This window comes from Leopardus geoffroyi, chromosome C1, assembly GCF_018350155.1.
Source record: "Leopardus geoffroyi isolate Oge1 chromosome C1, O.geoffroyi_Oge1_pat1.0, whole genome shotgun sequence".
NCBI lineage: Eukaryota > Metazoa > Chordata > Mammalia > Carnivora > Felidae > Leopardus > Leopardus geoffroyi.
The window spans coordinates 174200644-174217946 of record NC_059328.1 but is presented as its reverse complement, the minus strand read 5'-3'; the positions used below and the strand labels follow the sequence as shown (position 1 = coordinate 174217946).

Sequence of the window (17303 nt, the reverse complement as noted above, 5' to 3'; positions counted from 1 at the left end):
AGGTACTAACTGCAGTGACCTGGCACATGGAAGGGATGAAGATTAGTGTGGCTAAAGCCTGCAAGACGGAGTGAGATGATGCCAAAGAGACAAGAGCCAGTGACCTGGTTGTGGGGATGCTTATAAGCCAGGATAAGCGGGGATTTGAACTCTACGAGTGATGGAAAACCACCTGACGGTTTTAATTAAGAAGATGAAATGCTCTGGTTCACTTTGGGCCTCCTCTGGAAAAAGGATTGCAGAGGAGGAACCGCAGAGGATGGACTGCAGGACAGGAAGCAGAGAGAGGAGATGTGCCACTGCAGGAACCCAGGGAGGTTACAATAGTGGCTGGGTACAGGGTGGAAACAGTGCAGGTGATGATTTCTAGATGGATGTGGGCTACATTCTGGAGGCAGAATTGATAGGGCTTGCTGGTGGAGGGGATAGAGAGTCATGGCTGTAAACAGGCTGGGGAAGTTTTATATGGAGAGCATTATCTTTGTGTTTTTTCCTTTCTGATGAAGGGTAACAAGAGTTCTATTTTGGCTATGTTCATTTTGAGTAACGCAGGAGATATCCAAATGGAAATGCCATATAACTAGTTCGGAAACACTCTGAAAATCCAGGGAGAATTAAGAAATAGAGATATAGCTTTAGGGATTATGACATATACACTGTATTTACAGCCATGGGACAGGATAGGAACAGCCAGGTAAAAGGTGTAGTTAGAGAAGATGGTGGCCCAGAACCCAGCCTAGGACACTCAACACTTAGAAACTGAGCAGAAGAGGAGCTGCCCAAAAAGACAGTGAGGAATCAGGCAGGGAGATGGGAGAAAACCAAGAAAGTACAGTGTTCCAGAAGCCAAGGGAAGAAAAGCAGTTCAAAAAGAATGGGCTAACTGACCTTGCTGAATGGTGCTGAGTGGCAAGAAACATTCAACAAGTACCAGTGATTTCAGTGACCTGAAAGCCAAGGGTGACTTTAGCCATGCCTACCTGAGTTTGACTGTGGTTGGGAAAAGAACAGGCAGTGAAGAAGCAGAGGGGGTAACTGAAGAAAACACTGAAAAAGTTTCTGAAAAGAGGAGCAAGGAATGTGGCATAGCAGGGGAAAGAGGCAAAGGGAAGGCTGCTATGTTTTTAAAAAGAGGTATTAGTGCGTGTGATTAATCACAGGCACACTCATCCTGAACCAGGCTGGACAGAAACCCCCTGAGGGGAAGGATCAACAAGAGTGGAGAAGGTAACAAGGCAGGAATGAAGGTGGAAAGTATCAGAAAGCAAGTCTGTGAAGGGCAGGACACAGAAGATCTTTGATAGGATGGCCTTTGATCAGGGCTATCTTATCTCATCTTGTCCTGTACTCCTGAGCGCACTGAGTTTTACTACTAGCTTTCAAACAGAAACTTTACTGTGTTTCCACATAAATTGACAAAACTCACCTACAAGTAAATATCCAAAAGACTTACCAAAATTTTATCTTGTTTTGATCTCACAGATGCTCCAAACCACTGGTGGGACTTAAATTCCAATGGATCATCCTTGGCATAATCTCTGTTGCCTAAGAAAAAAATATATTCTTAGTATAACAGAGTTTATTTCAATCCAGACACACAAAGAGTATGCCTTTGATTAACCAAATTTGATTAATCAAATGCCACATTAGCTATTTATCTCGCGTACTTGATGAATATCAGGAACTTTCAACTAACCAAAGAAATAAAATACAGGATGACTAGAAGTGTCCCAGGGTTGTTATTAACCCCCATTAACTGTAATGCAGATGTGAAAAGGTAATACTAAGTAAAGTTTCCCAGTGGCTAAATTATAAGATAACTATTAAACACTTATAATTACCTACTGTGCTCCTGAAAGTTCTATGATATAAATATATTTATGAAAACAAAAGGCCTTTGTAAAACACAAGTAGTAAAAGACTAAAGTAAAAGACAAAGATAGCGCAAGTGGCATTATAACACAGGAGTTAGAATCTAGGAGACATGATCTGGCTGGTGGGAAAAAGAATCAGATTTGGTACACTACATGCAAATATTTATTTTCAGTTTACATTTTCGAGAAAATTATTCCCAATGTACTAGCCACTCATGTAAAGTATTGCAAATTAAAAAGAAAGAAAGAGAAGAGAAGAGAAGAGAAGAAAAGAGAAGAGAAGAGAAAAGAGAAAAGAAAAGAAAAGAAAAGAAAAGAAAAGAAAAGAAAAGAAAAGAAAAGAGAAGAAAAATCCTTTCCATGAGGGGTGCCTGGGTAGCTCAGTCAGTTAAACGTCTGACTCTTGATTTTGGCTCAGGTCATGATCTCACTGTCCACAACATTGAGTCCCACATCCAGCTCCATGCTGACAGCACAGAGCCTGCTTGGGATTCTCTCTCTACTTCTCTCTCTGCCTCTCCCTGCTCACACTCTCTTTCACATACACATCTATCTCTCTCTCTCTCTCTCTCTCTCTCTCTGTCTCTCTCTCTGTCTCTCTCTCAAAAATAAATAAATAAACATTAAAAAAAATCCTTTCCATGGAAAAGCTCTTAAATTGATCAAGGAAAGAATTATGGAAACATATCCATAAAGCATTTGGGGAAGGAGAGACTATTTTTCTTGAGAGACTAAAGTCTAGTATGTTCCTCTTAAAATCTATAACAATCATTCTTTACAAACATATCAAGAACTATACTGGACAAAATATAGCAGACAAGGATCAATTTTAAGACTGCCAGCCAATATGTAAATAGTCATCACAAGGTTCATGTTAAATCTATTTCCTAAATCTCACTCATCTAAGGTAGTACTTATGGTTATTCAGTTCCATTCTGAAGACTTAAGACCAACTGAAGATTGAGATTAACCTTGAGATTAATTGAGAATTTCAATAATTCTAGATGTAATACAGACAAGGTAAAGGATATAATACTGTTCACTATACTATTCTTCTTTTTCATTATTTTAAAAAAGTTTTCTTTAATGTGTGAATCTCCAAAGGCCTCTTTCTGTACTCTTAATACAGCTGATTTTTGTCAGTGGTCACAAAAACACATTTTTATAAGTAGGGGGAAGGAGAAATGGAACTTAGCCAGTATATGCCCTTCACCATGAAAGCCAAAGTTTCCCAACAGTATGGTTGGCTTGCCTCTGAAGCCTGTGTTCACCAAGCCATCATCACTGGGAACACTACATGTCAGTGACACACAGGTCACTAATCAGCCCATGGACTCACTTACATTTCCCATCCTCCCACAGTTACGTTAAAGCCACGTAACTAGTTCTTGCCACGAAGCTAAGAGCAAAAGTGGCAGATGTTGCTTCCTGTTCAAGTAAAAGTGGATATGAGCTCACTAATCACTAAGCAAATGCAAATCAAAACCACAATAAGATATCATCTCACACCAGTTAGGATGGCAATTATCCAAACAAAACAAAACAAAACCCCTAAGATAACAAGTGTTGGTAAGGATGTGGAGAAAAGGGAATCCCTGTACACTGTGGGTAGAAATGTAATTGATACAGCCATTAAATAGTATGGAGGTTACTCAAGAAATTAAATGTGGAACCACTGCATGACCCAGGAATCCAACTTCTGGGTATATATCCAAAGGAATGAAATTATTATCCTCTAAGGGGTATCTGCTCTCCCATGTTCACTGCAGCATTACTCATAATAGTCAAGACATGAAAGCAACCTAAATATCTATTGAAAGATGAATAAAAAAGAAAATGTGGCATATTCATACAATAGATTATTCAGCCATAAAAAAGAAGAAGATCCTGCCAGTTGAGACAACATGGATGGATCTAGAGACTTAGGCTAAGTAAAATAAGTTAAGACACAGAAAGACAAATACTTCGTTGTATCACTTATTTGTGCAATCTAAAATAATCAACTCATTAAAAAACAAAACAAAAAAATAGATATGGATACTCTGTGTTTTCTCTCTCTCATCCATAAGTCTGTAATGGATGGTGGAATCACATGATACAAAAAGCTTCAGCCAAAGGTTTTAAAATGTAAGAACAGCCAAATTCCCCATATTCAATGATGACATGAGCAAGAAATAGTCTTCTTTTTAAGTGAGTGAGATGTGGGATTTTGTTTATAAAGCATGTTGTTACTGAAGTATATAGCCTAGCACAGCTTGAGTAATATCCATTCTGCTATTTCCAAAAGGGCCTGACCAAAAACTACAAAGAAACTTAGCCTCTAGGCAGACTGGGTTCACCTGATAATTTTTCAAGGATTTAAACCATAAAATGTATGGTTACAAGTTACTTAATATAAACTTTTTATTCCACTGCAAGCTACCTGTTCTCTTACTGTGCTGCAGACTCTATTCTATTCCTTTCTACAAAGGAAATGAAGTCATTTTCCTCCTTATACTAATGAGGCAGGAGAAATACACTACAACTGTGAAAGAAACAGCTGGTGCTCAGAAAGATTCACTTCCACTCACTGTCCCTTGAGACCACAGATAAACTCAGGTAATCTTAGCCTAAGGGAATTGAGTTTATGAGCTAATAATGCATGTGAACTGAAAAGTGCAACATTCTCAGAACTGCTACTTCCTGCTTCTGCTTTCAGGTAAGACAAAGCCTTTTCAGCAAGACCCTAAACTATGTCCAACTAGAACCAAAGCTTTTCTTTTTTTATATATTTTGTTAATGTTTATTTATTTTTGAGAGACAGAGAGAGAGAGAGCACTTGAGCAAGGGAGAGGCAGAGAGAGAAGAAGACACAGAATCCAAAGCAGGCTCCAGGCTCTGAGCTGTCAGCACAGAGCCAGACACAGGGCTCAAACCCATGAAGTGGGAGATCATGACCTGAGCTAAAGCTGGATGCTTAACCAACTGAGCTACGCAGGTACCCCGCAAAGCTTTCCTTTATTAGAGGAAATCTTAGGCTGTACCACATCAGAAAGATTCAAATTAAGGCTCTATATAATTTCTCATAATCTTTAAAACTGACATTTACAAAAACAAAAATGATGCAGAACCAAAATCATGATATTCTTAATGCAGTTTTCCCTGCCTAAAAGACCTAATACAGATTCCTCAAAAATGTCAATGTCATAAAAGACAAAATAGTAGGGAAGATTCAATATTAAAAGAGAACAATGAGGGGCTAATTGCTAAATTAACATGATGAACCCTCCAGAAAATGGTGTGTAATATATATATCGATTATTTAGTTAGTTGGTAATCATGATCCTGAGATCAAGACCTATGCTGAGATCAAGAACCAGATGCTTAATCAACTGAACCACCCAGGGACCCCTAAGATATATTTATTTTTTATGTAAGAGTTCCCTTCCCCTCAGCCCCCAGTCTCTTGAACAAGTCACATTCATTCCCATTTACAAGCCTTTGTTACCATGGCCCCCTAACCTTAAAAACTTTTATTCCTGGGGCGCCTGGGTGGCGCAGTCGGTTAAGCGTCCGACTTCAGCCAGGTCACGATCTCGCGGTCCGTGAGTTCGAGCCCCGCGTCAGGCTCTGGGCTGATGGCTCAGAGCCTGGAGCCTGTTTCCGATTCTGTGTCTCCCACTCTCTCTCTGTCCCTCCCCCGTTCATGCTCTGTCTCTCTCTGTCCCCAAAATAAATAAACGTTAAAAAAAAAAATTAAAAAAAAAAAAAAAAAACTTTTATTCCTTTCACTATTGATTCAAACCCTTCAGTTGTGGGACTCCTGCATGGCTCAGTGGTTGAGCGTCCAACTTCAGCTTAGGTCATGATCTCACGGTTCGTGAGTTCAAGCCGTGTATCGGGCTCTGTGCTGACAGCTCCGAGCCTGGAACCTGCTTTGGATTCTGTGTCTCCCTCTCTCTCTGCCCCCCCCCCCCACCCCGCTAGGAGTGCTCTGTCTCTCTGTCAAACACAAATAAACATTAAAAATTAAAAATTTTAAATTAAAAAAAAAAAAAAAACCTTCAGTTGTAGCTGTCCATTCATGATGCTAAGGCATGATGAAACAGGGAGTCTGACCCTAAGGAAATATCTAACAAGGAGACAATCATAGGAACAAGCCCTTAAGGTAGAACAATGGCAGAGGAATGTGTGAAATGTTATGGGAAGAGGGTGGCAGAGTACAAGGAAGAGAAAGCTTTCTGGGCCAAGGGAAAATCTTGTGGCCAGAGATTAAAGAGTGGATATACTTGGATTTTTTACAGAACTGTGAGTTGTTGGCTATGACCAGAAAGAAGGGTCAGGAGGGGAGTGGTTGTCAAGAGCTTTGCTGCCATGCTAAGAACGGGCTGCATGGGGTTTTTGAATTGCCTTCTATGCCCAGCAATTGTTCTTTAACTGTATTCCTGAAGGCTGAAGAGAAGTTTCCTCTTTATATAGTATTATCCAGTTTTCCACTGAAAAACTGTCACCATGATTCCTTTTTTTCTGAAGAAATAGACTCTTCTCCAAATCTGCATGTGGTAGCAACATGGTAGGATACTGCTCTGCGCTAACACCATGTGCTTCTCATTCGCTACGTTTTTTTTTTTTTTTCAACGTTTATTTATTTTTGGGACAGAGAGAGACAGAGCATAAACGGGGGAGGGGCAGAGAGAGAGGGAGACACAGAAGCGGAAATAGGCTCCAGGCTCTGAGCCATCAGCCCAGAGCCCGACGCGGGGCTCGAACTCCCGGACCGCGAGATCGTGACCTGGCTGAAGTCGGACGCTTAACCGACTGCGCCACCCAGGCGCCCCACTCATTCGCTACGTTTTATTTCTTATTTTAAACAATCAAAAACATTCACTGCTATAATGATTAGGATACCTGCCTTTGCAGACAAACAGGTTTAGCTTAAGCTAGAAAAGGTCATGAAACAGAATTACAAATTTTACAATTTTCTGTTTTATTTTCATCATCACATATTGTGGAGCACAAAAATCCATAGCTCTCTCCATTTGGCAAGCTATGTCCCCCAATAGTTTTTAATGAGAGTGAAGGACCACCAATCAAATGTGAAAAAAACATCAGGCAATGCGGCTTTTTTTGATAACACAAAATGCATTTGAAACACCTGGAGCTTTACTAAAACTTTGGTACGGCCAAAAACCAAACAGCCATGTCTTAAGTAACATATGATTAAACGTGTTTTCATTTATATTACCAAACAAAAGGAGTAAAATATATTTGGTTATAATGCATTGGCATACATCGGCATCCAAAACTTAGGCAAGAGTCCTCAAGGAAACATGTATTACCCATTGCTTTAAGTGTCTTGAGTTTCAACAGGGTCACAACCTCAGATTACCCAATTTTTGAGAAGTTTCCTAAACAGGAAGTTTTCCTTTATCAATCTTAACTCTTTTCCCAGAGACCAAGTCTTAAAATGCTTGACTCAGGCAGAAGTTTTGCTCAGAGGAAGTGTGAACAAAGAAGGGGGTGAGGAGAAAAAAAAGAAAAGTGTGCTCTCTGAACTGACAAGGAGTTCATTCATAATCTGGCTAAAACTGGCAGCTATTCTGGGGCCTCAGTGAAGTAAACATTTTGAGTCACAGCCCTGAAGTCACCATTTCAAGTGATGCTGGAACATCACAGGCTGCTTGGCCCATGCCACCAACCTCGGAAGGGAAATTAGACCCAGACAACTACAGATACTGCAGTGATGAAAGAAATGTCTCCTCAGGCAACAGTCAAGAAAGCACAAAGATTTCTACCCATAGTTCTGTGAAATACCTTGGAAGACTAGCTTGCTCTCCCAAGTAAATCAAAGGGGAAAAGAGTGTCTCACACATAGTGAAAATGAGAAGAAACCACCCTGAATTAAATAAAGTGGCATGAAACTAACTCTCTATTAGTCACTTTCAAAAATACATAGGGGAAAATGTTGCAGAGAAACTTGACATTATTGAGCAAGTAAATCAGTAGAGGCTTGAAAATTTAATATCTTTTTTTGCCAGCTTTTAAATCTGTCAATGGCATTTTATCAGACTCCCGTGATTGAAGACTTGAGGACAGAAGCATATTGAGCAGAGCAAACTTTAGACTCTGTCCCCTGATTAATGGTCAGCTCTTCTCATTTCCTCTCATTCCCTCAGGGTGTTTCAGAAGACACTGTCAACATTCAGCTTGCTCTGGAGGGGATGCTTTTTTAAGACAAAGTTACCTTATCACCCTAGAGTCAATTTTGTTTTTTGTTTCTTCCTTTCACACCTAAAGAATACCCTTTGGAGCAACAAGATTATGTCATCTTTTGTGAAAAGGCCAAAGTGAAAAAGAAAGCCAAAGCATAAGAAAAGCAAGGCAATAAACCTCTATTTGGAAGTTACTTCTGTTTTTAATCATTTGGTTCCTATTTATAATTATAGGACTCTATGAATAATGAAATTATTTAGGTCCCTCAGAGAGCTTATTCTTTGCTCAAGAAAGTGACTATGAACACAACGTAACATATAGCATCATGGTGTCTATAGTTAATAATACTGTAGTGTACAGAAGTGCTGATCCATAGGGGCACATGTACCCCAATACTTATAGCAGCACTATCAACAATAGCCAAATTATGGAAAGAGCCAAAATGTCCATCAACTGATGAATAGATAAAGAAGATGTGGTTTATATATACAACGGAATACTACTTGGCAATGAGAAAGAATGAGATCTGGCCATTTGCGGAAACGTGGATGGAACTGGAGTGTATTATGCTAAGTGAAATAAGTCAGCAGAGAAACACAGATATCATATGTTTTCACTCATATGTGGATCTTGAGAAACTTAAGACCATGGAGGAAGGGAAGGGGGAAAAAATAGTTTTAAACAGAGAGGGAGGGAGGCAAAACCGTTAACAGACTCCTAAATACAGAGAACAAACTGAGGGTTGATGAGGGGCGGGGAGAGGGGAAAATGGGTGATGGGCACTGAGGAGGGCACTTGTTGGGATGAGCACTGGGTGTTGTATGTAAGCGGCAAATCATGGGAATCTACTCTAAAGCTAGGAGCACACTGTATACACTGCATGTTAGCTAACTTACATTAAAATAATAAATAAATAAATAAACAAATAAATAAATAAATAAATAAATAAATAAATAAAATAAAAATAAAATAATACTGTATTGTGTATTTTATTTTTTTTTAATTTTTTTTTAATGTTTATTTATTTTTGAGACAGAGAGAGACAGAGCATGAACAGGGGAGGGGCAGAGAGAGAGGGAGACACAGAATCTGAAATGGGCTCCAGGCTCTGAGCTGTCAGCACAGAGCCCGACGCAGGGCTCGAACTCACAGACCGTGAGATCATGACCTGAGCCAAAGTTGGACGCTTAACCGACTGAGCCACCCAGGCGCCCCTGTATTGTGTATTTTAAAGTTACTCAGAGAGTAGATCTTAAAAGCTCTCAGAATAAGAAAAAAAGGTTCTGTAACTATGTATGGTGACAGATGTTAATTAATCCTAATGCAGTGATCATTTTGCAATATATACATTATGTTGCATATATCATTATATTGTATACCTGAAACTAATATATCAATTATACTTCAATAAAAACAAAATGAAACAGTGCCACCCCCACTGTCATCCTTTAATAAAATAGACAATTTACAGGCTTCTTTAAGCAGCTTTTTACCTCAACCATCACTTTGTGCTCGGTTGTACTTCATGCAATAAATTTGCCTCAAAGAAAACTCTGCCAATATTGTTTGCTTATTTATGTGAAAATCAACAGGCCGGAGGAATAAATCTCTTTGATCATTCATTTAAAGAAATAGATCATGTACCTCTTATGTATACATGCAAGGAATATAGCAGTAAATGAGACAGATAAGGTCCCTGCTTTCAAGGAGAGACATAATAAACAAATAATTATATAAGATACTTCCAGAAAGTCACAAATGCTATAAAAGAAATCTGAGAGAAAACAATGAAGAGGTGGTCAGACAGTGCTGGTATTTGTAACCTAATGCTATTGTAAAATAATGTATTGTACTGATTTGGAACTGCAAATATTAAGATACGATTACCATCTTTGAAATCTGAGTGTGTATTATAGCCAATGGTGACTTAAAATGAGCAGTGTGTTTTAATAATACATATAGCACCGTTTAACATCAATGGTACATTTACATTTATAGTCAACTGATTTTTTTAAAGGTGCCAAGAAAGTTCAATGGGAAAGAAATAGTATTTTTCAACAAATGGTGCTGGGACAATTGGATAGCCTTATATAGGCAAAAAGATTCATGAGGAACCCTATCTTAAACCTTACCAAAGCAAAACAAACACAAATAGATCACAGACTTAAAGTAAGAGCCAAACCTATAAAATGCTATAAGAAAACAGGAATAAACCTTCAAATTTACATAAGGCAAGATCTAGAAAACCAAAGTCCAAGAGATAAAAGGTTGATAAATTAGACTTAACAAAATTTTAAACTTTTGACCTTCAAAAAATATCATACAGAAAAGTGAAAAGACAACCCACAGAATGAGAAAATATCAACAAAGCCTATTTTCAAAAGGAGACTTGTATCCACAATGAACACTCATACACACACACACACACACACACACACACAAACCCCTTCTCCTTGCAACTAAAGGTTTTTTTAAAAACCCAGTTAAAAATAGACAAGGAACCTGAATAGATATTTCTCCAAAGGAGATAAACAGATGCCCAACAAGTACCTGAAAAGATGTTCTACATCATTAGCTGTCAGGTCAACACAAATCAAAATCACAATGAAATGCCACTTTCATACTCACTAGGATGGCTGGAATTAAAAAAAGATAAAATAACACGTCCATAAGGATGTGGAGAAACTGGAATCCTCACACACTGCTAGCAGGAATGTAAAATTGGTGTGGTCAATTTTTGAAATAGTTTGGCAGTTTCTTGAAAAGTTAAACACAGAGTTACTATATGACCTAACAATTCCACTCATACGTATTCATCCCAGAGAAACAAAAACATATGCCCAAAGACTCATACGTGAATGTTCATAGAAGCATTGTTTACAGGAACCAAAAAGTAGAAACAACCCAAATGTACATTTACTGGTGACAGGATAAACAAGGAAGGGATCAAGGAATGCTTCCGGTCAATAAAACAGGAAAGGAGCATTTACACATGTGGATGAACCGCCAGACGCAAAAGACCACATAGTGTATCATTCTATTTATATGAAATATCCAGAGAAGGGATACATACAGACACAGAAAGTAGATTTGTGACTACTTAGGGTTAGGGGTGCAAATGGGAGAGTGGCTGATAATGAACATGAGGTGTTTCTTTTCAAGGTGAGATACATGCTCTGGAATTACATTGTATCTGTAAAACTATATAGTAAAATTCATTGAATTGTACACTTAAAAATGGTACACAGGTGAATTTTATGGTAAATTACATCTCAATAAAGCTGTTTTAAAAAGCAATGACGGGGGCACCTGGGTGGCTCAGTTGGTTAAGCATCTGGCTTCGGCTCAGGTCATGATCTCACAGTTTGTGAGTTCGAGCCCTGCATCAGGCTCTGTGCTGACAGCTTAGAGCCTGGAGCCTGCTTCGAATTCTGTGTCTCCTTCTCTCTCTGCTCCTACCCCATTCATGCTCTGTCTCTCTCTCTCTCTCCTTCAAAAATAAAAAAAAAAACATTTAAAATTTTTTTTTAAAAAAAGCAAATGACAAACTTGTCAAGTGCAAAGACAGCTGCAACACTAAGCAAAAATGTATATATAATAAAGACCTCTTTTCAAAATGGACAGAAATAAACAGATGCATTAGTCGGGTAACAGATCAAGAATAAGAACAGGGGAGACTGGGTGGTTCAGTCGGTTGAGCTACAGACCTCGGCTTAGGTCATGATCTCATGGCTCGTGGATTTGAGCACCACATCGGGCTGTGCTGACAGCTCACAGCCTGGAGCCTGCTTTGAATTCTGTATGTCCTTCTCTTTGCTCTTCCCCGACTCATACTCTCTCTCTCACAAAAATAAAAAATAAAAAAAAAAACATTAAAAAAATTATTTAAAAAAAGAGTAAGAACAAATACAAAAAAAAAAATACAAAGAGCTAATAAACATGAGGAAAGACTTAACCTCACTAGAAATCAGAAATATAAATTAAAACAAATGTTTCACCTGTGGGACTAAGAAAGCCTAGGAAAAACTGGTTCAGGGATAGGTTGTATCATTTTTTTTCCTACTTAGCAAATATGTATCAGAAGTATGTTAAAAAACACATTTCATTGGCTTCTAAGTCTCATTTCTAAAAATCCTAAATAAATAAAAATACGAACAAGCCTTAATAAGCATGTTTGCTTTGTTAACAATAGCTTTCAAAAACAGCAAAATGTCCAATAGTAGACTGACCAAGTTATAATTTTATGTATTTGTGTACACACACACACACACAAAGTATATACATAGGCCACAAGATACATACACAAACATGCTATACACACACATACAAATATATCTTATGGACACTAGTTTCCAGGGCGGTTGGGATTTTTTTACCTCTTGATGTTTTCTTAATTATTCAATCAATGAATATTAATTATTTGTATGTTTCAAAGGTGACGAAAAAAGTAGTGTGGATATATATCCACTAATCTTCACATATAAAGCTTTAGTTATGAGCTTCTACATCCCCTCCTAATCGACTTTATTATGGTCACACTTTCATCTCCCACACATTAAAGCAGTTTTAGCTCACAAAATTCAAGAAAATTTAGTAAACTGAATAAACATTACTATTCTTATTCCTCTATTCTGTTTTAGAGTCAAACTATAGAGCAGAATATTGCAAAATATAATTCATCAAAAAAAATAAAAATAAAAATTCTAGAAATTACTGAAGACCAAAATGGAGGTTAATGATTTGACTTAGTAACAAAATAGTTTCTTTTTTTTTTTAAAGCTTATTTATTTTTGGGGCGCCTGGGTGGCGCAGTCGGTTAAGCGTCCGACTTCAGCCAGGTCACGATCTCGCGGTCCGGGAGTTCGAGCCCCGTGTCAGGCTCTGGGCTGATGGCTCAGAGCCTGGAGCCTGTTTCCGCTTCTGTGTCTCCCTCTCTCTCTGCCCCTCCCCCGTTCATGCTCTGTCTCTCTCTGTCCCAAAAATAAATAAACATTGAAAAAAAAAATTAAAAAAAAAAAAAAAAAAGCTTATTTATTTTTGAGAGAGAGAGAGAAAGAGACAGAGTGCAAGTGGAGGAGGGCAGAGAGAGAGGGAGAAACAGAATCCAAAGCAGGCTCCAGGCGTCAATCTGTCAGCACAGAGCCTGACACGGGGCTGGAACTCAAGAACTGCAAAATCATGACCTGAGTCAAAGTCAGGTGCTTAACCAACTGAGCTACCCAGGTGTCCCCACAGTTTCTTAATTTAAGAAATTCTGATAGATAATATGTAGCAGTTAGATATTAGTATTAATGGAAGAGTGATTTGCTTTATAAACTTCAAAATGTCTTTAAAAGTCTCTAGAAGCATAATTGTATTGACTCAAAACACGAGAGAAAAATCCCTAACCTCAAAGTGTTTGGAGTTACAGACAACTGAAAAACTATTTGTGAACATAAAAATAAGTTCTGAAATCACAATCTATGAACATGAGAAACTGTTACTAATTCTAACACAGAGGTGTCGAGAAACATCTTTTGCATAAAATTAAATGTAATTGTTTTCCAAAAGCCAACAAGAAGAGAGTCAAAAGTAGAGCCAGAAGAAAACATGATGAAGCTTGTTTCTCTGGGGTTGGTATTTATTTATTTACTGAGTTATGACTACCACAAGGAACAGAGAATGAAAATCTCCTTCTCCTCCCATGAGTAATTCTGATGGCTCTGCTGGAGCCAGCACAAAGAATACAGGCCCTTTGAAAACATCCATTGCTTTATCAATGCTGGTTTGTTTTTTTCCTAGAGATGAGAAGGAATGATCCTGAAAGCATGTAACAGTTTTAAAAAAAAAGCCGAGTCAAGTTAAGTCTTAAAATAATGAGTCAGGTCAAAGCGAGCCAGGGAAAAGATGGATTTTAAGGGATCCTATGAATCTACTTTTGGTGAAACACTTAAAGTGTTACTAACTGCATGAGTATTAGTTGACTAGTAATAAAAGAATTAGATTAATTGATTTTTAGGTTGCCTCCCAGCTCTCCCATTAATAGAATTCTGCACCAAGGGATGACAGGTTATACCAAGAGAAAGAGTTTCATTCACGAAACACAAATTCCTGGGGGTGTCTGGCTGGCTTAGTGGGCACAGCATGTGACCCTTAATATTGGGGTCATGAGTTCAAGCCCCACGTTGGGCCTAGAGCCTACTTCTAAAAAAAAAAAAATTCCTTAGATTTATTTTGTATTAACAAAGGTAGGGACTCTATTTTTCTTTGTGTTTTTAACTTCCTAATCTGTAGTCCTGTCACAACTGTAGAAAGACCTAGACGCAACACTGAAAGAAAATGTACAAAGTCAAACTTAAGCTGTTTTTGAGACGGCCTGATTATTTTTATTGCAATGAATGCGAAATTGAATGGCACAGAGGCCAGAGAGCAGCTGAAAGTTTTCTATCTGCTATTAAATACAAAGTGTAGTAATAACATCTAGAAAATATTCCACAGCGTTTTCTTTACCAGAGAACCAGCAAGGCCAGTTTGTGGGTTTGCCCACAGCCTGCAGCCAGGCCCTTCTGGGAATAAGTGCTGAGTGTTCCAGCAAACTGTTTTGGGTAGACAGGGGAGTAACCTGACTTGTGACCTTCTCTCGGACAGATACTGTTAGTGAGAGGGGACACTCATTCACTGAATTTGGAACACAAATGTAGAAGCTTCTCCTGTTTTTAAGAGACATGTTTAACAATCATGCAGGGAAGCCGTATTTCTAAACAGAGACTTTGGCCAGGTTTTCCTGTCAGTGCTGATCATCAGTGCAATCTTTTCGGAAAAGACTCATCACTGAGGAAACGGGGCAGTAGTCAGTCCGTTCGTAACATCCGCTTCATAGAAAAGGAAAGCAAGAAGAGGATTTTCCCAAATGTCACCGTAACAGGTTAAAACGCAAACCCAGATATAACCCACTTAAGAATATCTACAATTATCTTTATTTCTTTCATTTTCCATAATTACTCACTTCCCCACAACTGTTGTCTGGGCACAATATAAACAACCTTTTCTTTACTTGTATACCTCTTCTTTCTTTAAAATACCTTCAGGCATCTCATTTGCTCTCCATGACAACCCTTAGGGGTAGGTATTACCCCTGGCAAACTTAAGTCACTTGCCCAAGGTCATATCTAATGAGTGTCAGAGCCAGACCCTGGGCTTACCTCTTCTAAGTCAAATTTGCATCCCTTATACCCACAGAGCCAACGCAAAAAAGGAGAAGAGGGAACAAGACCTACTTATGTAAGCATGCCCCTTGCCCCAAAGTAGCTTGCAGTGTAACCAGTATCAAACAACAAAATATATAAAAGGGCACTGTGGTAACAGAATAATGCTCCCATGCCCAAAGATGTCCGTGTCCTAATCCCCAGAACTTTACATATGAACGTGTCCTTGCATGGCAAAAGGGACTTTGCAGACGTGATTAAATTAAGGAACTCGGAAGTGGAAGATTACCCTGGATTATTTTAGCACGCCCGATGTAATCACAAGAGGAGGCAGAAGAGTCAGTGTCAGATGATGTAGCCTGAGAAAGACCAGATTAGCCACTGCTGGCATTTACGATGGAGGAAGGAACCACAAACCAAGGATGCAGGAGGCCTCTGGAAGCTAGAAAGGTACCAAAACAGATTCTTCCCTAGAGCCTCTAGAAGGAACGCAGCACTGATAAAAACACTGATTTAACGCAAATCCCATTTGGACATCTGACCTCCAGAACTAAAGATAATAAAATTGTGCTATTTTAAGCCACCAAGTTTAATGTAAGTTGTTACGACAACAAGAAATTAATTCAGGCATGAAGACAAAATGGAGAAAACAGACCACATCTATCCTGCTACATGAATATTCTTTTTTTTTTTTTTTTTTTTTTGGGACAGAGAGAGACAGAGCATGAACAGGGGAGGGGCAGAGAGAGAGGGAGACACAGAATCGGAAACAAGGCTCCAGGCTCTGAGCGGTCAGCACAGAGCCCGATGCGGGGCTCAAACTCACGGACCGCGAGATCGTGACCTGGCTGAAGTCGGACGCTTAACCGACTGCGCCACCCAGGCGCCCCATAGCTACATGAATATTCTTGATGTTGTTTTGCATCTCAATATAATACATTTTAGAATATTTTTACTTCTAAAATATATTAAAGTATACGTTAATTTTTTCTTAAGTCTTAGTTTTCCACATCCCTATTCAGATAAATTAACTGTGTTTTCTACGTTATCAGTCATCTTCATACCCTAAATGACCTTTTGTTTCATTAATTCCACAATGGTTCGAAGTTCATACTATTCTGTCAAATAGGGAAAAATCAGTTTCAGCCATTATGCAGACCTTGGTTAAAACCTACTAATGATGTGCAGTCACTAGATCAAAGGGTTTAAAAAATTCAAGAGGGCAGGGCGCCTGGGCGGCTTAGTCAGTTGAGCATCTGACTCTTGATTTTAGCTCAGACCCAGGGTTGGGGGATGGAGCCCCACATTGATCTTACACCCTGCTTAAGATTCGCTCTCTCTCTCCCTCTCCCCCTCTCCCCCAGCTTGTGTTCTGTCTCAAAAAAACAAACAAAAAAATTAGTTTAAAAAATCCAATTGAACTATTTCAATCACTACACAAGTATGTAAAATATTTGAAAGACACTAGGCTTTCCCTTTTACATTCTAGCCTTGGCTCCGTTTACATATAAAGTCAAGAAAACCAGCAGGAAAAAGAAAAACAAAAAGTCACACAAAAAAATACAACTAGAAATGAAATAAAGGTTATGTTTAAAGTTAACAACAACAACAAAAAGATGAGAAGCACAAGTCAATAGCTTGAAAGAAAGTCCTCAACAACATATGTGAGAGCAAAACTTCACAAATCTAAGAAATAAGAAATTTTAGACTCAGGGTTCCTTTTGTTCCTGCAGGCTCTGTAATACATAAATATCATTCAAAAATCAATTAAGCTTGCCACCTTGCACTGAATTTTCTACTAAATTAAACTTTTAATCACAGAACCCTCCATTTTCCCTTATTGTTTGAAAGGCATATGTATAATATTTTGAAGATATTCAGGGCAATATTCATTATTTCATATAACATAAAATTCTACTGAAAATAATGACTAGTAAAATTACTGAAAGTGTTATTTTCTAGGTAACGTTCATGTCAAGTGTACTTAGTTGGGCAAGGAACCAAGGTCTACCCACTGAGATCTAGATCTTTTCATTTTTAATACAGTGTTCTA

General features: G+C 38.5%; 1 protein-coding gene across 1 annotated transcript in view; it reads right to left on the bottom strand.

Moving 5' to 3' along the window:
• ITGAV (integrin subunit alpha V) overlaps positions 1-17303 on the bottom strand; it is a 93718-nt gene that overhangs the window by 55217 nt on the left and 21198 nt on the right. Inside the window, exon 3 of the mRNA XM_045480447.1 lies at positions 1454-1545. Within this exon, the coding sequence (XP_045336403.1) occupies positions 1454-1545 (92 nt within the window). The remainder of the gene's footprint in view (positions 1-1453; positions 1546-17303) is intronic.